The sequence below is a fragment of the Hippocampus guttulatus genome, chromosome 12 (assembly GCF_054856545.1).
Source record: "Hippocampus guttulatus isolate MCC_2025c chromosome 12, RoL_Hgut_1.0, whole genome shotgun sequence".
In the NCBI taxonomy this organism is placed as follows: Eukaryota; Metazoa; Chordata; class Actinopteri; order Syngnathiformes; family Syngnathidae; genus Hippocampus; species Hippocampus guttulatus.
Window position 1 is genome coordinate 11,009,871 of NC_141272.1, and position 26,394 is coordinate 11,036,264.

The following is a 26,394-nucleotide window of genomic DNA, read 5'->3' on the forward strand; positions in this document are numbered from 1 at the left end:
GCTGAATATTACTGGCCAGGTGATAATGACATTTCAGTTTGGGCCATATATTGTATGTTTAACGACAACCATTACATTGGTCATTACATTGGCAAACATCCGGTGACGTGGGACCTGGGTACATGAAGTGCTGAAGAATATTCCCACCTAGAATCTAATGTACTTTGGTGGCTGTTTGTTTTATTATATCTGTACGAACCAGTTTGTTTACTCGAAGAATGCTTGGGCTTTTGTCACCTGGAAGTATGTGTGACACCACGGTGAAAAGGTCAATTAAAGGTTTTATTTTCCAAAATATGTCCTCTTTAATATTTGATTTGTGATTGATTTTAATTTTCTCCTCTGTTCTACGATGCAGCAACGATGGATGACTTGCAAAAAGGGTGCTGAAAAGTTTCTCTCCACCCCCGTCAGCGGAAGTCAGCGGGACAGTGCAGCAGACGTCTTTTCCAGAGGATGGGAAACCTGGAGGCTGGAATCGCCTCTCATTTGGAAGGAGGAGGAGGCAGCGGTCAGTAATGCCGCAGAGCACATGTGAAAAAATGTCAAGTAGCTATTAATGCCTTTATACATTTGACCCGCATTTTTCAGCTTGTCGCACACTTTGACCATGATCACAATATGGGCCCTATTTTGGTAGGCTGGCGCCTGTGAGCTCAATGTGAAAATGCACGTAACTTCATTTTCATGCCAGGATAATGGTTTGGTTCAGCTTGTTTGTAAATTTGGTAGATGCACTCCACCTCACCGGGCATTCCTGCCACGCCTACCAGCGCATCTGCAAATTGGGTTATAATAAGTAGACTGAATTTTAAATGCACACAAAGCAGGTTTAAATCGAAGCGCAGGTGGTGTAATGTGATTTTGGTGTATTTGATCAAGGCGCAGGCAGACAAATTCAGCACTCTGCGGATGTGTGTGGCGGAGATCATGTCATTCCATTTATAAATATGACATTAGCATGGGACAATAACTGGGTGGGGTGGTCACATGGATGCAAGATCAGGGGTGCAAGGGGGTCTCCAATTGCCCATATCACATGCATGGCCGACCACATGATCGGCAAAAGAAAAAGCTGGCAGTGGCACAGTCACAGTAGTTGAATGTGTGTCAACTGTCACATTTATGTTGCACACTGTTTTTTTTTTGTCGGGGGTGGGGGGGTGGGTGCTGTTAAACAAACTATGACTTTAATGAGAATCTTGTTCAATGTCTGCAACTGCTCCAGATAGTCAGAGTGCATGAAAGGAAGCAAAGCCAGTCAATTAATGGGTTGGGCCCAATTGTGTGTGTGTGTGTGTATGCTGTGATGAATGAAGATGTTTTCGCATGGGTGTGTGAGTGGTAAGATGTGAGACGATGTATCGTAAAGAGACATTTGCTCATGGGCCAACTCCATGAATACAAATTCCAGAAAGGACGGGTACACCTTGCGTCTCCTGCCTAATAGTGAACAAGCGCTGCCCACTTTTTCTTTTTTTTCCTTCTTCCATCCAATCACAAATGCAAACTGCGCTGACTTCATGGGCACTGACTCATCCATTCATACATTTGATTTTATTATTTATTATAAACGAATGCCATTCAGAGTTATGGGGGCCACATATTTATAATGAGGGAGCCATTGTCCCACAGCAATGGCGCTACTGAAACGCAGCAGGTGAGTTTGTCATGGGAGGAAGAGAAAAAAGCTAAATTGTTACTTTGTGTAATGTCATGTGCTGGTTTAGTTGGTTCATCCCCATGTGACATCATCATAGGGGTATAAGTGGCTGGAAAAAAGTTTAACTGATGGTCACTTTTGAAGCAGCAAAGAGAGCAAGTGTATGTGTGTGTGTGTGTGTGTGTGTGTCTGTGTGTGTGAGTGGAAAAGAGAGAGAAAGAGAGAGAGAGAGAAAGGGGGAGGAGACAGCAAAGGAAGGGAGCAGGACAATATAGTAAAAGGGTTGAGGTCCAACAGGGAGTTGATTCATTCACTCACACTCGTGCAGCTTCTTTGCATGCACACACATTAGCACCTGCACAGTGTTTTAAGCAACACGCGCAGGTAGAAAGTGTACATTTGGATACAACATGGAGGGAGTATTACACAACATAGTTGAAGAGTATTTACATGACAGACTTATACTTGCTCTAGTTCAGAAAAGCTAGACAAGAGTCCACACAAGACTTGACACAATCCAATCTGTCCAAAGGAGCAGAAGGGAGAACCAAGGGATCGGAACACTGGAGCTCAAGGATAAGCCATGGACACTGTGTACATCCCAATCCACCTGGAGGTGAGTACAACACACACAGGCATGCATACACGCATTTCAGGGGCAAATATAGAATTTTAACGTCAAGCATTGTCATACAGCACTGCAAAAAGTGGCAGCGATCAGTTTGGTCCCGAAATACAGTTTCATTAATTTGTTGAAATCAGTGAAATTTTATTTTATTTACCGTACTTTTTTTTTTTTTTTTTTAAAGAAAATGAATACTGACATAAAGTAAATTAAATCAAAATAACCTTTATTGGGCAAGTATGTTAAAAACACAAGACATTTCTTTCCAGCAGTTGAAGCCATTCTAATACTACACCAAACATGTTACAAAAAATATATTTATTAAATCAACACATACAATAAATACAGTTTAGCAAATGTGAAATGATGTATCCTTTCATCAAACAACTTTATTCGTCAATTGCACCTCAATACATGACAACAGCCATTGTCAAACATTTTCCACCAAGTACCACCCCGAAAAAAAGTACTCAGGGCTCCAAGCACCACCATAATGACCAACATTAAAATACAGTAGCGTAGTAGGCCTCAATGTTCATAAAAATAATCACTGTATTAAACTTTTGTGAAAAGGCTTATTGTCATAAGTTCAGTTCAAATAGTGAAACTTTTATATTGTAGAAATTCATTAAACACATGGGAAAATACTCTTCAGAGGGCCCATTTCACATAATTTTGCTCGTTCCTCAAGCACTGCTTACTTACGTGAAATACTTCACCGTGTTGCGTGACTGTACACGAGTTTCAATTTTTGAATTGAATAATAGTGCAGAGGTGTAAAAAGTATACATATGTATTGTCTTGTCTAAAAAGCAACTGCATGCTTAACTTTCCAACTAACTTGTACCATTTACAGAACAAATTACCACATTTTTATGTCTACATGAATGACTGCAGCTACGTGACAACACACCAGCCAATGCAGTGCATTGTGGGACCTGGAGTATCAACGCCACAGTTTAGGCATGACACAAACAATCATCCATTTTCTATACTGCTTAAATTGTGATCCAAATATGCAGTAAAAAGATTAATACATTACATTTTAAGGACTACTGTCACCAGTGGTATTTTTAGGTGTTCTTAGATGACATTTAGGGCTGTTCGAGCACTCAAAATATGCCCATTGGTCTGGAAGTGTGCTGCTGAAGACATTAGTCACACTGGGGAAAACACACACACACACACACACACACACATAAGCATACAAACAGCAGTTGCTCAATCCAAACTCAAGTGCTCTTAAAGCTAGCTGAATAGTTTTCCCATTATGAGTTCAAAGAGCAGCAGGTAAATGAGCCAGCGCGTTGTGAAGCTGCCACCACCGCCGCCGCCGAGAGCGTTATTAATGCGAAAAGCAGGCAGTCTTGCGTTTTTTTTGTTGTTTTTTTTTACATAGTGCCGAGCTGTCAGACGTGGTGTGACGCTAGCAGCCACCAGCGAAATATGTCAGTATTTCCACCTAAGCTTGTCGTAAGGGCGGGCTCTCTTCAGTTCACCACAATATAGCATTATATTGTACGTCAGTGGTTTGTAAACTTTATACACAAAGTACCACCTCAAAAAATGCTTATCTATCCAAGTACCACCATCATGACTAATGTCAAAGTACCATAATTGGTCATCAAAAACTTGACAGAGGCCAATGTAACAATCGGTGAAAAAAAAAAAAACATCCAGTGGACAAATAAGTACCACTGAAAATATGTAGTCGTGTAACCACTTTTCAGGTAGTGCAAAGAATTAAAATAAATATGACGCAGTATTTCAAGTAACATTCAAGTATGTCCAGTATTTTTACAGTAAAAGTGAGAATAAATGAACCGGGACGGCAGAACTGAACCAATCTCCGTATTCATCAATGGATGCTACAGCTTATTGTTTACTTTCAAACTTAGCTTGTAGCAGACGTGTGTGACGTCATGCACGCTATGATCATAACGTGTCTGACGCACTGGCGAAAGGAGACTTTGATTCTCTCCTCTTTCGTGTATGACCATTTCTAACAACAAGGCGTATGTAGGAATACCGGTAGTTGTTATGATTGTCGTATTGTATTCTTTTGTATTTATGGTATTTCATGTTAAATGTTGTGTAAAGTAAGACGCTGATGGAGTAGTGGTGCACTCGCCTGACTTGTGTGCAGGCAGCGTGGGATAGGTTACCACTCAGTGACATTGTGGATGTGGGTGTGAATGGATGTTTGTCGCTATATGTGCCCTGTGACTGACTGGTGAGCAGTATTAAAAAAGTAACTTCATAAATGTTCGAAAAACCAAAAGCGAGCAACTTCCTCATGCTTAAAAGTTACACACAACTGAACTCTGCTCAACTGTAAAAGTAATATAGTGGATTGAAAGAAAAAGTTTAAGCCACTGCTGTGCGCATAAAATACTCTGAGGTCTCCTGAGACCAAACCACACAAGCGCAGCATTTCCATCAACCATCACGCTGAGACGTATGTTGTATATTTTGCCCTTCTTGAAAAGTCCCCAAAATACTGCAAACATCTTTCAGGATGATGCAGTGCATTTCTACAATAATTCAAACAACGATCATAACAATTTTTAAAAAAGTCCTTTCCTGGACCTGGAACCAAATTTGGTTCCCAGAAAAGGTTGATTTATGAGCCCACCATGGAAAATGGCATGAAATTGAGCCATCGAGAACTAGAGTGGGGTAAGTGCAATTTGGTTATTTCGCAAGAAAGTAATTTAAAATGTTGTGGCTGCTCTAAAATCTGGGAGATTTATATGAGAATGATGATTGCTTCTTATGGAAATATGTTTGAACAGATATTGTGGTTTTCCTCAGATTTTGGCCTTTCACCAAACATAATAGCTTTGGAATGAGCTCATTTTGAATATTCGTTCTGGATCATATTACTTGCACTTTTATTCACTGCAGAGGTACTGTGATAGGAGAAAGAAGTTTACAGCAATAGTGATCTAAGTCCAAATATAGCCGTCAAATCTATCAATATTTTGTGAAAGATTTACATTCACAACATTCACTGATTAAAGCACATCTTACTTTCCGATCCTGGCTTCATATGCACAGCCATCTTGGAGGTGGGAGTTGGTCCAGTGTTGCACTGAAGAATGAGGAAATGGGCTGAGTACAATAAAGGGCTGTCCTCTAAATATCAAAGTTCAAACTAAATCTAGATCAATGGTCACCTAAAAAAAAAAAAAAAAAGACCAAATTGGAGTTAGCCCACTTTAGTTCTTCGTGGCTCAATTTTAAGCGAGTGGAACTTTTAGCTGTTACGCAGCATGTTCCAAAGCACAACAGCGAGCAAGCTGTAGAGGGGGACTGAGGAGTTGGAAGGAGTGAGAGAGCGAGAGAGAGAAAGAAGATAGAGAGAGAGAGAGAGACATACAGACAGACAGACAGACAGAGAGAGAGACCAAGAGAGAGAAAAGGAGGAATTTGGGAAAAGAAACACGGGAAGAGCAACAGGAAGGGAAAGTTGAGGACCAGGCGTAACATGAAGACAGCGGCGGCGGATAAATCAGCCAGCTGCAGTGACACTCGGGGCCGTCCATGTGCCGCACTCTTCCGCAAAAACACCATTCATATAAGGCTTTGGAAAAATAGAATCTAATGGGGCGGGTGGAGTAGAGGGTGAAATAGAAGCCACTGAGGTAAAATGAGTGAAAGTTTTATGTCATATAAATGCAATATTGGATTATTGATTACTGAATTGTGTCATATGGCCTTATTAGTTGATGTGTGTTTTTCATTTTATATTCTATTGCGATGTTGTGGAAGAGCCCAACTGGTGGGACTGGAGTTGACGTGATATGCATTACCCAAAAAAAAAAAAAAAAAAAAAAAGTTTGGGAAAACTTTTTTTTTTTTTGCCAAACTGCAAATAAACATAAACTGTAGATTTAAGTTGTAATATCACCAATCACCACTAAAAGTCTGAGTTGTTCTTGCACAAGGTCTTATACTGCCCTATACTTCAACATGAGTAGGCGTTGTATTTTTTTCCGGATTTGGAATAATATGCAGGACAAACCTCAATATTAACATTTTGAGTGAATTGATTTCTGTGAAAAATAAATAAAAACACACAAAATTACGTTCAATATAGTTTCAATATTTTGTGCAATAAAAATCAAATTCATTTGAATACTCCTGACACATCTTAACCAGGGGTGCCAATATTTATCCAGGGCATCGTATGTTTGAATGTGTTGTCCCTGTCAAAAAACAAACAAACAAAAAAAAATTTTTTAAAACCTAAAAAAGACAAGCTTGAAGTGAAAGCGGAAAGGGAAAAGGCATGTTGAAATAAACAGATAAAAAGAGAGGATGGGAGTTTATCGCCACACTGTCTGCTGCTAAGTGAGGTCAGGTCACATGCAATGTGTCTTATGGCAGACACAACCTTAAAACCTTCATTTTGCCTGAGCCAGAGAACATTTATCATCTCTCTCTCTCTCTCTCTCTCTCTCTCACACACACTCTTTTTTTTTATCCCAAGGGAATGCTAGCTACAAAAACAAATATCATCTCTGTGCCAAATTTCTTTGCCTGTGCCTCAATCAAATACATCAGAATGGCGTTAGACCACCGGCGCTGCATAATAAATATCCTTTTAGCCCATCTAAAATGTTGTCAACTTTTTGGAACCAAATTTGCAGATGTGCTGGGGTCGAGGCAAACACACCCAGTGAGGCGAAGCGTATCTATCAAATTCACAAACATGCTGAACTCCACCATTGCCTAGGCATAAAAATGACGATGCACTCATTTCTACACAGAGCGCAAACTACTTTCTGTGACAAAATTGTCGGATTATTTACGTCATATTATTTTCTCAGAAAAAAGGATCTACGTTATTTTAAGTTATTTAATTTAGATTTATGTCTCGTAATATCATGACTTCTATTCTTGTAAGTTACAACATTCCAACTTTGTCAGTATTTTTGCCTGTACCTCTCTGTGTGTGCCTTGACTAAGCTGTAAGTACCCTGCCCCTGCCGTGTGAACCTTTGAACCTCTCAGTGTCTTTTAGTAGGTGAGGCAAGTATAGGAGAGATGTCTTCTACTTGTCCTCAATGCGCTTTTAGCCACCACTGACAGGCATCTCCTCTGTAATTGTCCTGTGCTGCCTTTGCCTCAGGTGAAAGGCTTCCTGCTGGGTGGGGCCGACTGTCACACTGTAATGAACAGGCCGCGAAAATCACACGCTGCTTTTCTCGTGCCCTTTGAACTCGTGCCGGCCGGCCCGGTGTACGCAATCCCGTATGCATAAAAGCATAAAGAGATACTGTCAAACCCATAGCCTTTTTCTGACAGTGTGGCCAGATTAGCGGGCCATTACGGCGTCATTATGTGTTTGCTCGGGCCCTAAACAATGCGCTTATCTTGGCGTTAATCAATTCGATGCCTTGTAAAGAGATAAAGGAGGGCAGACCAGGGTTATAAGAGTTTGAGATTTTTCTTTATTGTGAGTTTTTTGGTTTTTAAATACAGTTAGATTCAAGTTGTTTTTTTAAGCAGGTTTGTTAGTTTGTATTATTTTTTATTTTTTTTTAAGTGCTTCGTTTTAGTTCCGTTTTATTAGTTTTATATATATATTAACATACAGAGTTTTTGTCAGGTCACAACGCATGGTGTAATAGTAAGTAAATTCTCATACAACCGTTTGACCTTCCTTCCTGTGTCCGGACATACAGCAATACCAAAATTTCAAATGAACTCTGTAAGCTCATGTATGATATTAATTGACAAAGATGAAAATGAAGGATATTTTCACAATCATTAGTTAGTTTTAGTTATCTTTATAAGCGGAAGATTTCACTTCAGTTAATTTTAGTGTTCTTAAAACCTTTTTTTTTTTTTTCAATTTTAGATTTCTTTTTTTTTTTTGGTTCAATTTTTGTTTACTACATTAACCTTGGCACATACAAGAAAACATATATTTAAGAAATAGCACCTTTTTTTTACCTGTGCATTTGCTCCATCTGATCTGGTCTGACTTCTTTCATTATTATTGCCGGTATTTTTTTATTTTATTATTATTATTTTTTAATAAGCCTCACCTCAATTTTCACCTCAGGAGGGCCATTAGCTCTTTAATGACCGGTTGACTTATTAACATCTGTGTCATGATGCTATGCTGTTAACTGTGGTCGTAATTGTGCGACCTCCCAGTTTGTGGTTACGTTCCCGCGCCGACACACACCCAAAAAATGTTTGAGGAATGGGAGGGGAGAGAAGACCTCATATTGTGTCACCTCTCATTGCAGATCATGAAAGCAATGCTCTTTTATGGCTTGATGCTAATTAGAAGGGAGAGAAGATAATCAATGCCAGAGATAGGCAGACTCCCAATCATTGTCGTTAAAAGCAGTAACAATATGTACTCCTTTTTTTTTTTTTGTCGGACGATGGGTTTAACCTCTAATTGGAACTTTGGTTCACGCACAAATCAGTTTACAAAACTTTTTTTTTTTCCAGACAAAAATTACATAGCTTCACAAGCTATGCTATGACATCCAAGCTTAATGCTCAGTCATGTTTACTTGTGCTTTCTCTTACACTGCACAAACGTCAGTCGGTCCGTGCATCAGGTATTTTAGGGATCGCAGTTTTTTTTTTCTGTTTGAAATCAGTCCTGACTATTGCTCCAAGAAAGAGCCACACGCGGTTGTGCTATTAAGAAGCTCTGGAAAGTATGCATGGCGTACGTTGAGCTGTCACTGGATCAAGGTTATTTTAGATCATGAAAATAAACAAAATAACAAGAAACTATATTTGAAAAAAAACGTTTTCATCAATGAAATGAAATAAAAATGAGTGCTTTATGAAAACGATAACTGAAACTACATCTTATGTTTATGAACATAACATCTAAAAGTAACTGTAATGATAGCAAAAATGTCACTCATTTTCATATTTATCATTTTTTTACATGAGCTTTCAGGGATGATTTTAAGTGTATTTTGTATTCTGTATTACTGTAGAAAAAAAAGCACATTTCAACAGTCATTGCAGGGATTTTACCTTACTTTACTTGATTACAATATTTTTGCCCCTTTTTTTTGTCATGCACTAGACAAATACTCCAGATACAAAAAAAACCAACACTGAAACTAATACAAATGAAACAGAAAAAAAATGAAAAAACTAAAAACCTGCTCTAAAAACAAATTGATATGATATCTATCTATCTATCCATCTATCCATCTATCTATCTTTATCCAAATGTCATTTTGAACAAAATAAAGTATTTTTTTGACTTCAGCACTGTCTCGTTTCCCACGTTAGGTCCACCATGCTCCTTGCTAACCTCCTGCTCCTCATGGTCCTGCCGCTACCTCAAGCCTCGTCCGGTGGCCAGGGTGACACCGGCGAGGTCGACAATGGCAGGCTAGCCGGCGCGTCGCCGGCCACCTCGAATCCCCTGCCGATTGGGTCCCGCCCAGAGCCGGGCCTGGCTCAGACCATCCAGAGTCTCTTGCTGAGCCGCCTGGGCCTGCAGTCACAGCCCAACCCTCGGCCCGGCGCGCCGATCCCTCAGTACCTCATGGATCTGTACCGCTTCCACCAGCAGCAGTACCACCTGCTGGAGGACCCAACATTCAGCTTCCCCAGCCAGCATGTGCAGCAGGCCAACACCATACGCAGCTTTCACCACACCGGTAAGACCATTGCTATGCCGTGACCACACACCATTGTCAAAATGAGAACCAGCAAAGGACCTTTAACTCGCACCATGGAAGCTGTTTGTATGTTGTCTTTTATCAGTGCATGGTGACGTACAGTATAAATCAACTTTATGACAGGTTCAGATATCTTTGACAAGTCTCATTTAACAATCAAAACGTCATATGGCTCAAGCACGCTCACGATAGATTAGATGGGTTGCTGTAGTACATGTATACACACACGTGTTTATGTCTACAGTGAGGGACAAAAAACAGAGGGTTGAAAATAAAAATGATAAACATTGAAAAAAATTGAAAAGAATCTGCAGGTGCTGGCCCATGTGTGTACATGTGTGTGTGGGAATGCGTGTGTGTGTGTGTGCGTGTGTTTTGCTGGCCAATAGCGGTAATGTACTTACAGTATTTACCAACCTCCAAAATACTGTGAGCCCAATTGGGGAATGACGATTTTGGATCCCAGTCTGACCTCTAATTTTAACATGCAAGTCGCAGCTGAGTGTAAGTAGCAGGACCAGCCCAAGTATGAAAAAAAGTGACTCATGGTCTGACAAATATGGTACCTCCCCTGGATAAATAAAGGTTAAATAAATCGTAAACTACAAATCGTAAGTATTTTTAAATAAAAGTTTGTTGTTGTTGTTGTTGTTCACCTAGAGCCCCTCACAGCGGAGGACCACAAAGGGGCCTATATCTCCTTCAACATCTCCTCCATCCCCTTGGATGAGAAGGTGCTCTCGGTTGAGCTGCGCCTACGTACCGCCAGGACCACTTCCCTGGGCCCCGGACCTCACAGACTAAACCTGTACCTCTCTGGGCACCGACAGGACCCTCAACCCACCCTGCTCGAGACCAGACTCCTCACCGCTGAGCCTCAAAGTCATCCAGCCGGCCGCCTTTGGGAAGCCTTCAACCTGAAGGCAGAGCTCTTTGATTTGGCCCTGAACGGAGCCGACCACCTAGGCTTCCTCCTGGAGGTGGTATCAGAGAACAGCACCGGTCGGGGAGATGGGGAACAACATCAGGGGGGCCACCTGAGGGTGTGCAGGTCTGTGGAGCAGGATGAGCACAGCTGGGCCCAGGAGAGGCCCCTCTTGGTGACATATAGTCACGACGGGCGTGGAGAGCCTTTGGTCAAGCACGGCAGGAGGAACGTCAGCGCGGTGCCCAGGAAAAGCTGGAATAAAGACCAAAAGTGGAGCCGGTATAAAACGTACAAAACACCGAGCTGGGGGGGCCAACCTGGAAGAGTGAAACGAAACGGCGGTCGCGCGGCCAAACTCAAGCGCCTCTCCCGCAACCGCTGCCGCCGCCATCCCCTCTACGTGGATTTTAACGACGTGGGCTGGCACAAGTGGATCATCGCGCCCAGCGGCTACGACGCGTTCTTCTGCCTGGGCGAGTGCCGCTTCCCCCTGGCCGACCACATGAATTCCTCCAGCCACGCCATGGTGCAGACACTGGTCAACTCGGTCAACGGCGCCGTGCCACGGGCCTGCTGCGTACCCACATCACTCAGCCCCATTGCCCTGCTCTACCTGGACCCCCAGGACCGTGTGGTGTTGAAGAACTACCAGGACATGGTGGTGGAGGGCTGCGGATGCCGGTAGCGTGCTGAACAGAAACCGTCCTGGGAGGAAGACGATGGTGGGATGACATATAAATGCTCTCCAGTGAGGGAAATCTCAGCCTAAGCATAAACGTCAGAAAAAGTTGTGCTGCTTTTCCATTGCACAGGTACGACAAGTCAGACAACTTTTAACTGAGGGGTCTACAGCAGCCAAAATGGAGGGAGCGAAACAGCTAAAGCAGGGTACACACATATAGTTAATTGGATCATATTTGAACAGTTTGACCCCCGCGGTCAGCAAAAGGCCGATTATCAGATGCCTGTGAAAGATCACCCTGAGCGATTGTCCTGTGGCGAGGGGTGTGTTCAGAGTGATTTTTTTTTTCCGATTAATCGACTACTCAACAAATCAACTTTACCTCTCCACAATGACGTTTGGACTGTGACGTCCACTAGTTGCTAGTAAGGGTCTAACCGATGAGACAACTAGTTGACGTGTCACAAGCTGCTAATAGGGATTGAGTGGATTTGTTGACAAATCGACGATACTGTTTCACACTGACTTTAAATGCCTGAAGTCAACTAATTACTAATCATTCGATTTTGTCATCCCAAACAAATTTGAGCATTTTTACACTCTTACAATTAATGTCAGCAAAGGCCTGGTTATCGGACCCGCTTTGAAAGATTACCCTGAGTCATTATCATTTGGTGAGGGGCATGTTGAGTGTTTTTTTTTTCCTGATTAATGGACTACTCAACAATTTGACTTGACCATTCCACAATGACGTTTAGTGCGCAATGTCAACTAGTCGCTAATAAACATTTCTTACCGATTAGTTGACTTGTAGATTTCACTCCTCCACAAGAATGTTCAAAGCATTACATTGACAAGTCAGAAATTGTTAATAGGGGTTGAATAGATTAGTCGACGAGTTGACTACTACGCGTTGACGTTTAAAGCTTGAAGTCGACTCATCACTAATCATATGAGTTACAGAAATTGATCAGGTGGCTGGGAATTATTCGGAGCGATTATCCTTACGATTGTAAAGGTTAAATCTGTTAACTATTTACAGTGACAATTTCTTCTGTGTGTGTTCAACATTGAATTCATACATCTTGAGTATACTACACACATTGGAAGCAATTAAAAACACATTAGTGATTTTTTTTCCTTATCATTTGCGGAGTATCTCACATTTAAAACATGGGTTAAGCTGTTAAAAAAAATCGGTATGTGTGTACCTTGCTTAAGCGTCTTAAATAGTGTCTGACTAGGACTTGTTCACTAATAAAAGCATCAATCATAAGGAAGTACCGTGCAGTGGGAAAACAGAACTACACTACTCATTTATCTGACATTATTTTGCAACAGCAGTCAACCGCAGCAATCAAAGCATCGTTACGAAAAACTACCAAGAGGAAGGCTGAGGTTGTCCTTGAAAGCACCTACGTGTCACCAGCTATTTAAATACAAAACACATCAACGACGCTGACAAAGAAAATACAATGCTATTGTTCTGAATGTACTCTGTTATTATTTAAAAGAAAACTTTTCTTTGCAGACGTAAAGATGATCGGACACGATTCCATGTAGATGTCCATTCTCTAACTTAAAATGTATTTAAAGGCTGCAGTCTTATGGTGTATTTAATCTTGGTGATAAGCTGCACACTCACATGAAGTAAGTTATGACTTTACCTGTTTGACCGTTATGTTAACTGAGCAACATTCACAATTTAAGTCTTGTGCACTAACAAAGCCGTGTGTATGAATGTGTGTGGGCGTTTGTGACTTAGGGTTTGCATCGACTAGTTGACTTGTCGACTTTACCACTCCACAATGACTTGACGTTGAATAGTCACAGGGAGTTGAATTGATTAGCTGAATGGTTTTCATCTTTACTTTCCCACAATAATTCGAGCATGTCAACTAGTCGTTTATAAGGGCTGAACCGATTAACTGACTAGTTGATGAGTCTACTATGCCAATCAACAGTAATATTCAGAAGAGGACGTTGACTAGTTACTAATGGGGTCTATAGCCATTTTGTTGACTTGTTGACTGCTCCACGAAACGTGTAGAGTGTGAGATGGGTCTGAAAAGTCACTAATAGGGGTTTAAACAATTAGTTGAATAGTCAACAAGTTGTCCTAACTACTCTGCATCAACATTTAAAATTTGAAGTTGACTAATCACTATGTGTTTTTGCCATCTGGCCAATTTGTGTGTCGGTGTGCGTGTTTTTAATATTATATACTTTTCTGTTAGGATGCTTAGGGTGCAGTGTACACTATCAGTTTCACTTTCACCAAAAAAGTATTTAAAAAATAAAATACAATTTTAAAAAGCAGGTGACCTTTAACCGTGGCAAGTGACCTCCATCTCCGGAAGTCGTAGTCAGCAGTCTGCAATTGCATCTTGCGATCAGAGCTCTTGCGATATATATCTTTTTTTTTTTGTTATTATTATACTCATTCAGTTTGTTTTGTCTGCAATTCACCAATGGCGTTGGCAAAGAATGAGAATGTAAAGCGCGAGGAGAAGCATTTTAAAACGGTACACGTGAGCTATGATAGAGATATCCGTGCATTTAACACTGCAAAAGTGCATCCCATGCCTGCGCATCAGGTCTCCCACTAAGATAGGCAGTGATTTCCTTTTCACAGACTCATAAACTGTTTTATCTACTTTATTCTTCGTTAATGTTAGGGGCCATTATGGCTGTTGCTCATCATGGCATGCGTGTGTGCCTGCGTGCACGCATATACACGTGCATGCGCGCATATGTGCGGGAACAGTCGATCGCGGAAGGTTGGTTTGCTTGAAAAGTAGATCTTTGGGCAAAAAGGGTCAGGCACCCCTGATCTCAAGTGTTTCATTAACCCGCTTTTTGGAATGTAGGAGCAAAGCGGAGTACCCGGAGAAAACCCACACCGGCACGGGGAGAACATGCAAACCCCACGCAGGAAGGCTGGAGCCAGAATCAAACCGAGCACCTCTGCAATGTGAGGCGAACATGCAAACCGGTCTCCCCGTGCCACCCTTGTATTTAATATATTTGTTTTTATTTGATTGTTTGCCAGTCCGCCAGAAATATGTCTGAATGAAACGTCATGTACTATGCTGAAAAAAAACATCAATGATTTCAATTTGACTTGGATCACATTGTAGTTCTCTACAAAAAGTATTCAGCGTTCAAACCACTAATCGCTAGTCATGTGATTTTGGCTTGAAGGGGAGGCAGAGCCACTTGTTGCTACGAGTGAGTCCATCACAACGCATAACATTTGATAGTTTTTGTAATCTATTTTTGGGGCCTGGTACAAAAAGGCCAGCGGACCACTGGTTGGGCACCTATGTTAGAACGTACAGTATATGTTCTGTATAATTTTGGGATTCATCACTTGTCAGTGAATATAGATGATTGCAAAGAATTCCTTCTTCTGTAAGTTGTTAAAACCGATATTTTTTGTACCAGTGACATTATCAGCGACAAGTCGACGTCCACTAGACTTATATCACATTAGTGTAGACTAAAAAAAAAGTGAAGTCATGCAATCCCTAGTGCTAGTGTGTGTTTGTGTGTGTGTGTGTGTGTGTGTGTCGTCGTTGCTGCCGAAGTGAAGTCTTGTTCGCTGTGTCTGCATGTACCAACAGCAAAGAAAATCCATGATGACACATTTGTGTGCCTTTCAAATCGTGTTCTCTGCTTATTGTTTTTCCAGTGTCGCATTCTCTTCCCACTGTGTGCAAACATGGACGCAGCAGAAGCAGCTTGTAAAATGTTCAGAATATGACTCCCAATAAAGAAAACAAACAGCTCTTCTCTTTGCTTGTGAGATTTTTTTAGTTCTGTGCACTTCTACGTGTTCTACAGCCTGCAGTTGGAATTCTTATTACATAGACACAGAAGTGAGGCCGCCAGACCCACGTGTTAAAATGAAATGATATATTTAATGCAATAAAGATCCATCCATCCATTTTCTGATCCGCTTAACCTCACAAGGGTTGCGGGGGGTGCTGGAGCCTATCCCAGCTATCTTCGGGCAGTAGGCGGGGACGCCCTTAATCGGTTGCCAGCCAGTCGCAGGGTACGCAGAGACGAACAACCATCCTCGCTCACACTCACACCTAGGGACAATTTAGAGTATTCCATCAACCTGCCAAACATGTTTTTGGAATGTGGGAGGAAACTGGAGTACCTGGAGAAAACCCACGCCGGTACAGGGAGAACATGCAAACTCCACACGGGAAGGCCGAAGCCGGAATCGAACCCTGCACCTCTGCACTGTGAAGCCGACGTGCTAACCAATGCATCACCGCGCCGCCCAACATTATAAGAGAAAAAGTCAAATATTATTGTAAAAGCAAATATATCAACTATGCATTCATGAGATACATGATAATGTACAAAGGTAATTAAAACACAACACTGATTGAAAATAAACTCAATAGCAATATAAATTGCCAACCAAACATAAAACATGTAAATGCAATAGACAATGAAATTAAAACTGCACATCGACAAATGGTGCATTGGTGGCAACTGGCAACGTACAGAACGTTTTCCACGGAATGGCAACTGAGTTCTGTACAATGCGCAATACATCGTGGATGACTGCCAGTACAATTCATGTCATTGGCTGTTACACATCATGGCTCACTTACTGGACCCTTGATGATCTCTGGCCTCCCTCCTCCATTATCTAATCCCCCCACTATCCAAAAACTGTCACACACTTCCTCCTCTTCTAACGACCCAACCCTTGCTCTCTCTCTCTCTCTCTCATCTTGCTTCGATCTCATCCATCAGTAACACCTTACGTAATTATCCATGAACCAGGAAGGAGCATGCTGATTTTTTCCTTTTGCCAACCTGGCACCCCTATGAGCTGGACGTGCGAAGCAGTCGACCACCGTGCCGCTATATGATACAATGACTTGTTTGCTGTCATTTTTAAGGTGGTGAGTTTAAGATCCATTGCAATATCACATGTCAAAACTTTTCTTTCATATGTTGTGGCTTTTGCTAAGCGACAGTGACAACATTCATTGACATGGCTTAGCGCTGGTGGCTAAAGCTTCCCTCTTGGACACTAGACATTGTAACTGTCCCCTGAAGTACACTATATTGCAGTTTGATACGTATGTGTGTCACACCATAAAATGAGAGGGTCCCAGATCGCTGCGGCAGATGTCAATGACTCCACCGGTTGCGTGCTGCCGTCGAGCCCAGTCACATAAAACAAACAGCGACCCATTCTGAAAGCGAACAAGAACAAGCAGACTGAGGCAGGTGTAGCGAGTCAGACCGTCAATCAGGCCCCGGCGTGAGCCCAAAAGCTTCTTTGACGATCCAAGAAACAGGCCATGATTGACTGCGGCACTGAGCTGGACATGAACGCGAGTAGCAGACAAAGATCACGACCAACATTCCTAAAGAAAGCAGCTTTTCCTATCCAGCTTCGCTTCATCCTATTCTTGTAAAAGTTCATGGATGAAAAATGATGTTTTTGCAGGTGTCTCTCAATTTGGTGCATTCCACTTTTTGCTTGCCTGAACAGCTGTATTTTGAGGAGGAAGCTGAGAAGAGAATCTCTGGATGTTGATTCAGTTCTTTTTAGCTGTTGAAAGGTTCATATCAACATTTTGAGGACAACCTGGACTAGAAGAATGAATCAAAATCAATTCCACATTGCAGTGTGGTAGAATGCAATTTTTAAATCGCAAAGGCTGCCATTTGAGAAGCAAAACTGTTTCATTTTACTTAGTCTATTTATTGATATAATGTCTACAGAACTTGAATGCTTAAGAACTGCAGTTCCCAAGTTTACATATCATTTTTTCACAAAACATGAAAAGTTGAAGTGATGGAGCCATAGATTTGTTTGCTTTGTTGTTGTCATCTGATTTATGACTTACTGACTTTTGTTTACGCTACACTTTTGGTTTTGTAGAATTTTGTGAAATTGTTATAGTGAACGTTTACAAGACGGCAAGTCAAAGTGATTTTAGTGAGTTAACAACTCTTACTACATAAATTGTCGAACTGTTTCTCATGTGAATTCATGGTTCATTTGGATTTATTACTTGCGTAAGCCGAATTTACAAGACTAAAACATTTATGAAAAATAATAGTCAGGGGTTTTTCTGGCTCAAATTGAGGCAGAGGTGGTACCATCCTGACCATTCGCCACAACGTACACGCGTTCTGTAAATTCAACGGCCTTACTTTCTTTCACAGGAAACACACTTTAAGTTAAGAGTCCCAAGACGAATATGCCTATTATCATGTTAAAGCCGCCGTTTATTAAAAGTTCCAAATAATGTGCTGTAAATGCTGTAAAAAATTCAGAGGGTGATCTGGAATGTAACCCAATGAGGCCAAAGCAGTGGAGCAGGATTACTGTAATGGAATTTCCATCCAAGTTGTTTTGAGAAATATTTAAGTGAATTAATTTGTTGTTTATATTCTTCTTTTTCAACAAATGTTGAAAAATTGATTGGGCAATTGTACTATTTGGCGAACAAAATGTGCCTTGGCTCAGTAAAGGTTGGACCACGTCATCCCAAAAGGGTGGGATACCTTGGTTCCTCCTTCTACTGGTCAATGGAATTAACTGTTCAAAGCTGTGCGATAGCATCTGTTTTCAGGCTCCCCCAAAATGTCAAACCACGCCCATGTTTGAGGTCGACAATTATAGCAGGGCCCACCCTGTTGGTGGCAACTTCCAGAGTGCTCGGTTGCATAAGGTAATACGTGCTTGGAGACAAATGTTCCGACGTCTTTTCAACATCTGGCAAAAGTTCCGATTGGATTTCAGGGCTCACCTGAGACTTGTTTCTTCCATTTGTAGCTAAAGTAGTCGAGGTGTTGCCATTGATGAGCACAACTTTCCATATTAGGCAATGTTTTTGTCCAAATGTGCGTTTCCGCTCTAAATTCTACAGGCTGTCCATCAGTGGTAGTTGTTAAGTCAATAAGCGAGAAAAAAAACGCAGTGAATGGAACAAAATGACTTCTTCTCCAGATGTTTACCACCATGAGAGTTGGACTCTGCTAAATTAACGGTTTGCAAGCAGTACACAGGTCTCTTCTCATAGGACAGCTTCCATTGGAGAATTTATAGCCGCAGTGTCACATCTAATCAGACAAGAAAGCAAAGTGGCAAAACGAAAAGGAGAAGTTTGACGCGATCGCGACAATTTACAGCTGGAACGTCACTTCTTCCTTGGTCCATGCACTACATCTCCAAAAGGTTTAATCGGAGGACTACTGCTTGCGTAGTACTAGGGTAAGTTCATCGAAGAAATGACTGGGCAAACACCACAGGTACTGCTACAGCAAAGTGGAGACTGTGGAACGAACACACAGAAGGTAAAGTTCTTAAATGGGTGATATCTGATGAAATGAATTACTTTTTGACTTGTGACTGTTAGTGAAGCAACAAACTTTATTCAAAATGAGACTGAGGACAGCAAGCAAATTGGCATGGTGAAGCAAAGTTGAGACTGTGGAGCCCACTCACAGATAAGTTAAACTGGTGGTGTGTGATTAAAAATAAAGAAATAAATGTTAGTGAATTGCACTTCTCCGCATCTGGCTGTTCATAAGGCAACAGTCAGTAAACCGGGACACTGCAGCCAAGTGGAGACTATTGCTCCAGCACACAGATATTGAACATATATTATTTTTAAACAGATGATGTATGGTGAAATGAGTTATTTTCTGGTTGTTGGAAAGATGACACATTGTATTTGGGGTAAGAATGAGGGCAGCAAAACAAAAATGAGACGCTGCAGCAAAGTGGAGACTGCGGCTCCTAACTGCTGCACATACACATACATACAGAATGTATACATATAAATAGGGCCAGAACACCTGCGCAAGTCGCCCATGAGATATATAGACATCTTTCAGCATTTCAAAAACCAAAGGGGAAATAAATATACAAAAAAAGTGGAGGGGTGCGGGGGGAGGGGGGGAGCAACAAGACGAGGGAGAAGGCCTGGCATAAAGATTAGATTTGCACTTGAAACATCTGCAAAGTCGTCCCAGCCCAAGCTAGCGCTTCCCTACAGGTTTGTGTGTCTGAGCTCACTGTTTCCCTTCTTTTTCACCTCTCACTCCCCCTTTTTGCGCTCCATTTCCTCTCTTTTCAACATCAACATTGGAGTGTTGCATCCACAAGAATCTAAGATGACATTTTATCCTGATTTAACCCCTACAAAAATTTCAGCTTTTCTAGAGGGCTTTTGTGGACATTTTTATTGGTCCTTCTAGTAAAAGCCTGAAGGTTTTGTGCTAACACTGACCCCTACTTGGAACTGTTCACAATTCCCTAAATCCCAGATGAATCACTGTCAAACAGCGTAAAATCATGATGCTGCTGCCACCATGTTTCACTGCAGCAAGGTTTGAAGGTTTTTATCGCACTTTTCGAAGGCAAAATAGCATTTCGTGGCTCATTAAAACACACTGAAGAGCAAAACTGAGGTTGCCATCAAAAGACAGAGACTGTTTACAGCTGCTGCTGTCTCTTCATAGATAGATACAATTACAATTGACTAGAACAGGTGAAACACGTGTGGCAATGTGGCCTCCATGTTGGCAGGGGCTACTTTCCCATCAGAACAATTGCCGTTTCTCAATTTGACTTCTTGTCTCTTCTTACATCCTTCTGATCCCGTGAAAAATCAGTGGCACAAAGACTGCATTGTTGAGTTAGCGAGACTGAGACTGTACTCTGTGTTCTTAATATTGAGAAATGGCGAATGGATGAGCAAGGGAGCGAATATAATTGGAGCACAGACATTAGCTTAGCGTCTGCCGTTAGCATGCAGCTAGCTCAAAAGGAGCATGGCATATTGACCTATTTATATCTATGATTTTTGTTTTCAATGGAGCAAGTAGTGTACATGTCTCTAGGCCACGCTATACTTAGTATATTTTATTTTATTTATTTCTTTATTTATTTACAAAGCCCTTATGTATGCTATATGCAGTAATCGTAATTGATGGATTATTCCATCAATGAATCGAACAAAAATATATTTTGCATGATTAAATATATATATTTAATTATCTCAAAATTGCAGTTGTTGTTTTTTTGTCCACATGGCGGTTGCCATCCGTGTCTGTGAGTGTGTATGGCTTTAATAGATGGGGCCTGGCCTGGTGAGTGACGTGGGTGTCAGTAAACGAGAGTGTTGAGTCAAGTGGCGACAGGCTAACCCATTAGCCAGTCTGCATGATGAGTGACTTGGCGTGAGTTGCGGAGCTCAGCTGCTCGTGTATGAATGTGCTTATCATGTGTTTGTTTTCTTACAATTTTGTTTATTTTTTCTCGATGAAGCGCTGAAATATGTGTGCAGTAGCAATTTCTGGTTTGCTGCGCAGGGTGGCATTTGTAACATGAAATGGTTTCTGAATAGTATCATTTTGTATGTAAATCATTTGTTTGTTTAGGGAGTTCGCGTCCACTTGTGGAGTCTCATCATAAACATGGAAAGGAAAGGTCCAAAACCATCAGGTGCAGTTAAAAAAAAAAGACTAGGGGGGGAAACAAGCAAAGGATGACTATGGTATGTTTTATTTTATTTGGGGGAGGTGAGTTCCAAATGTGTGTGTGTGTGTGGGGGGGGGGGGGGGGGTTCTTTTCCACCGGTGTGTATGTGTGTGTCACCATTACCCATTAATGTGCATGTGCGTATTCCCTGCAGCACTATGAAAAATAGACATATAAAATGACTTGTCCTGTCTGAGAATCAACTGATAAGCCGATACTCTTGAGAGATCAAATGCATGCCAATATAATTACCGGTAAACTATAATTCATCACAACTACATCCACCTCCAATATAAAAACAATTTTTTAAAAAAGACACACATGCTTTCGCCATTTCCCCAAATTTGCTCTGAGTCAACATCAGGTGTGCGCGTTTGTGTGTGTAGACTGTAGAGTGCACACACAGATAGGCCTACATGCACGCTAACGACGAAGAGCCCATCTGGGTGCTGACGGCACACAGTCAAACGCTGTTGCGGAAAAAAATGAGCACCTGAGCAGGTGTCCCTTCCAGACTTGTTTTGAAGATGCCTGCTCATAGAACAACAAAATGGAAGCAATGATAGGATGCTTAAATGAACCGGTATTGTGCTTTATTGGGCGAAAAAGACACATGTGGATTGTGTTTCTGGGCAGAAGCACGGGGACAAAAAACAGGTTGTATAAACATTCCGTGCATTTGACTTGCTTGCTTGACTCTCTCAGCATGTTTTCGTGCGTTAGCAATCATATTTCCCGAGACTTTTAAGCAACTGAAAATCAATATTTTATGCAGATTTTGTGCAATGATTCCTCCTCAAAAATGTGAGACTCATTGATTATTTTCTTCTTTTCATTCTGTGAAACTCAGCCAGTTGCAGGGTACATAGAGACAACCACCCATCGGCTGTCACATCCACTTCACTGGGTAATGTATAAAGTCTTCAATGGAGCTAGCATGCGTGTATGTAGATGAAGTTGTACGCTGGAAATGACAGACCTAAGTCCCCTCTCGGGCTGTCCACTGTCGAAGTGTCTTTAGGCAAGACACCAAACCCCAAGTAGCCTCCAGGTTGGAATTGCGCCTGGTTAAACAAAGAATACATAAATAATGCGGTGGGAGAATCTGCGCAGCCCCCCCCCCCCCAAAAAAAAGCGCATGAGACAATAGCCCTAAATGTATAACCCAAAATTAAATTAACTGGAATTCAAAAGTTACATCCGCCTTCCATGTACCAGATGATCCACTGAAAACTGTAGTGGAATACTCTCACTCTCTCCATTTTTGAAGGAGAGTGATTTAAAATGTTATGGCAGCGATAAGACTTTAGGGGGGGTTATGTCTTTTATATGGGAAACATTCCATCCATCTTCTACTTGTTTTACTACAATTTCTCTTAAAACACAATAGCCAGTATCAAGATTTTGAGCAGTTATAATGTCCCTTTTATCCAAAACTGAGATACTATCATCATCAGTTTCGTAAGTTGAAACCCGACCAGTATCAACTTGCTTGACTGAACAAAAAAGGAACAAAATAGAATTAGCGGAGGAAAAGTCTAACTCCAAACATCTGTAAATGTTTCCAATATTTCATGAAAATGATATCTGCTCACTTTTTAAGGCTTGGTACAGCGATGAATTAGTAAAAATGCAGCGTGCAATAATAGGCCTTTTATATGTCAAAATCCATTTCAAAATACAAACGGCTAAAATGACATTGGCTCACTTTGAACAATTTTGAAAATCCTAATCATTGCAATGGGTCGACAATACGACTGTGATTTAATATATGATTTTTTCAAGGTCTTCTTCCAATGTATGTTTTTGAAACAAACAAAAGCAATACGTTAATCTGTATTACAATATGATCAGATTTTTTCTACATGAATGATTTGGTTTTATAGGCTCATGCTAAAAAAAAAGGCAAATGAACTGGAAACTCATATGGAAGATGGTTTATCTACTTCAGTTGGAGTTAACTTGCGAAACACAAAATTCTATCCAACAGGTGTGGCGTCAGCACAAGTCAATAAATCGTAAATCAGACTACATACAATAATCTATGATTTTGTCACGTCAACTCTTCCTGTTGCATGAAACGATGGTTGAAGCACTGAAGTCACCTGGACAGTATAAAACGCAATATGCGGCCATTGCGGTTTGAAAATTGCATTTTACGACCCGATTTGAATTCATTGAATCGTTCAGCCCGACAGATCTCCGTGACTCAAATGCAAATATGTGTTCTCTAAACTATGACATCCAATATCACTTGTCGAGACTGCCGTCGTAGTCCCGTCATCACCTCCTTCTACTCTGGTGTACAAACTTCCCCAACTTCTTGAACCCCTTTCATCCCATAAATGTAGCTAAATGAAGTATTCATTTGGCATAAAGGAATGTTGTTGTTTTTTATGTGTGTCATACGGAACACACGGATCCAACTCACGGATATCATGTCATAACATCCTGAGTGACGGCTCGGGAATTCCTCCTGTTAAAAGACTAGAGATGTCCAGCTGTGAAATCGAGTAATATACGGTGTTTATTAGTGAGCAGGGCGGCTGGGCTTGTGTTACGAGGAGAGCAGGGACTGGAAAACAACAATTCATGAAACATAGTTCAGAATCCAGCTGTCTTTATTATTATTATTTTTTTCTACATGGAGACCCACCTCTGAGGGCGGAGTCCACTTGGGAAGAGACCCATGCCAGGACTGCCACTTCCTCTACATGGCTGTTCTCAAGGAAGCAGGAGGGCTGGGAACGGGAAACTCCCTCAAACACATCACAGACATGTGGGAATTCATACAAAGAGTGTACTGCAGCTATATCACGGTATGATGTGTGCTCATTAAAGACACTGTAAAGTGAATTCAGAGGTTTGTTTCAAGGTACAATGTAGATGTTTGAAATTGCGGAAAACATGTGCAAAGACTAAGAACAATGCCGTACTGAATTTCAGAGAGTTAACAATAAACTGTTTTTTTTGGGCCATGGCTAAAATGGGCTCCAGAGATTCTCTTGGGGTCTGCATGGCCCTCATGAAATCAGAACTTGAGCGCCTTTGTTCACATCAGTAGCTATCCAGCACATTTGCGACATGCTGGCTAGCTAGTATCCCTGTATGCCGAAAATGTACATTGCCTTCAGTCTCCTGGTGTGGTTTCTTTAAAGCGCCTTGTTGTCAGCCATGAGTACATGCATGTCATTGAATGATGCTTTAGAATTTCTCGTTGGTCTGGCTGCTTTTGAGCGCCTCGTTGTTCAAGCACGACAAAGACCCGTTGCAACGTGGGGGGGAGTGTATTCGATAAGTTTCAGATGTGTTGGTAGGCTTTCCCTGGCATTACTTTTGCTCCTTGGTGAAATCCCGATGGTTTTGTGATAACACAAACGACTATTATTCCTTCCCCCTTGTCCAGCTGAACGAAAATAGCCCCTAACCCCTAACCATTGTCAATGATTACGTTTCAGCAGGTGAGGACCTCACCCCATCGCCAACTTCATTTCGGCACACGACGACCCGTTGACAGCAACATTGATTGTGTTGCACCACCTGTGCCACAACTTAGACCTGCTTTTAATTGGTCTAATATCTAGTGTACTTTCTGTCAGTAGGAAATACCCTTGGTCTGTCAAAATGTGTATATATATATATATATACATATATACTTGTCCTGGCAAAAAAAAAAGAAAATTTGCCAGTTTTTATGCCAAGCGCGCATGCACCTGTCGACAAAAATAAAGCCCCAGGTCTTGTTTTTTTTTGTAATGAGCACCAAACATACCTTGGCATTCATTTCACTGGACAAAAACACATGTTCCCATCTTTGTTTTGAAGATTTTGTTGATGTTTCTGGCCACCACGTATCTTCAAATGCTGAGTAGTTTTACGTTGTTCTCGTTTAATTTTGCGAAACCAGTCAAAAATGGACATGATATTAATTCACTTTGCGTTATTTCCTGTGGGGGAACATTTTGAAATTAGAGGTTAATCTAGAGGATTGTTTCCCACTTTTGAGATTCCGCGCTAATGGCTTAAAACCAAGAATGGGAGCAAAGAGGAAGTGGAGAAAAACAGATGGTTTGGCGGCTGGGAGGGGCGGTAGTAGCGTACAGGTGGGATAGAAGGCGGAATGATGGAAAATGTCTTTGTCCTTCATCCTTCTAATGAGGTGATGATGTCCTTCCTCTGGTCAAACCCCACACGCTGATGCTTGGTGCCAAATGCAGTCCCTGCCTTCTACGCCTCCCAAGGTCCATGCTAGTGTTGAAAAGGGGGTACCACCATATGGTAGCCATCACACCAGCGAGGAGGATAAAGGTTTGTAGGCAGAGTGACTACGCTTAAGTGGAAAAAATCTGTCAAACATTTCTTCTATTCTTGACTCATCCGCCATCCAGAATGTCCAGAAATAGTAAGAGCGGGAAGTACTACTTCCGGAAGCAGACGTTTTTTATGACTTTACCTGAGCTGGGGAAGAAAATAATTCCCAAGAATGCGTTAGGTGTTGTCAAGTTAAGGCTTGATGGATATGCCTGAAATAAAATGCTGATCTGAACAAAGCCACTTTTTATTTTATTTATTTATTTTTATATTTTGGAGGGAGGCATTCAGTTGTCTGTTAACATGTAGCCTGTCAGGACATTTTTGAATCAGCACCCAATTCTCTCAAACTTTCATCCGTCCAGTCTGCCACATCGCGATACATGTCCATAAAGCCGAGAACAGACTACAAGTAGCAACACAATCCTCGTAAAAGCTGCCGCTTTTAGATTTATTATCCCTGGGAGGGAAGGCCGAAAGAAGCTTGACGTGTCCACCTTGTGAGACGTACAGACAGAGACCAAATGGCTTCTGGCTTACAAGACCTTTTTTTCTGGAGACTTTGGCATCTGCTTTCACCTTCTGTTTTGAGCTGGACCACATATGATGGGATCGCTAGACAGATCTCATCCGCTGTCCTCGTCATCTCACCTCGTCAGTCAGCAGCGGCAACATTCAGTGTTCATAGCTACTGTTGCTAATAAACACAGAGGACTTTTCTTTACCCTTTAGGTTCAATTATTTTTTTTACACTAAAACACTGTTTTGGTTTCAAATACTGTAAATGTAATTTTCACCTTTTCATCTCATCTTCTCTCATTGAACTGAATGAAATACAAATAATCTGTCCCAGCACTTCCCCAACCCTGTCAAAAAAACATTTTTTGCAATTAGTTTTTAATAGAAGACACGGCACTCTATAATATTGCACGTAAACAAACATACATTCATTTCATAAGTAAATA

At 41.4% G+C, this 26,394-nt stretch overlaps 1 protein-coding gene across 1 annotated transcript; it reads left to right on the forward strand.

The window, feature by feature from the left end:
• The first annotated feature begins 1,945 nt into the window (after positions 1-1,945).
• bmp16 (bone morphogenetic protein 16) lies at positions 1,946-15,371 on the forward strand. The gene is made up of 3 exons (XM_086126017.1): positions 1,946-2,279; positions 9,576-9,949; positions 10,631-15,371. The coding sequence occupies exons 2-3, from the start codon at positions 9,583-9,585 to the stop codon at positions 11,581-11,583; spliced, it is 1,320 nt and encodes a 439-aa protein (XP_085982143.1). The 5' UTR covers positions 1,946-2,279; positions 9,576-9,582; the 3' UTR covers positions 11,584-15,371.
• Positions 15,372-26,394: the final 11,023 nt, after the last annotated feature.

What these genes read in the sequence shown, in the direction of transcription:
- bmp16 (XM_086126017.1), top strand. Translation starts at nt 9,583, where the DNA reads ATGCTCCTTGCTAACCTCCTGCTCCTCATGGTCCTGCCGCTACCTCAA. An exon ending in ACGCAGCTTTCACCACACCG is followed by an intron (nt 9,950 to 10,630) that starts GTAAGACCATTG and finishes TTGTTCACCTAG; the next exon opens with AGCCCCTCACAGCGGAGGAC.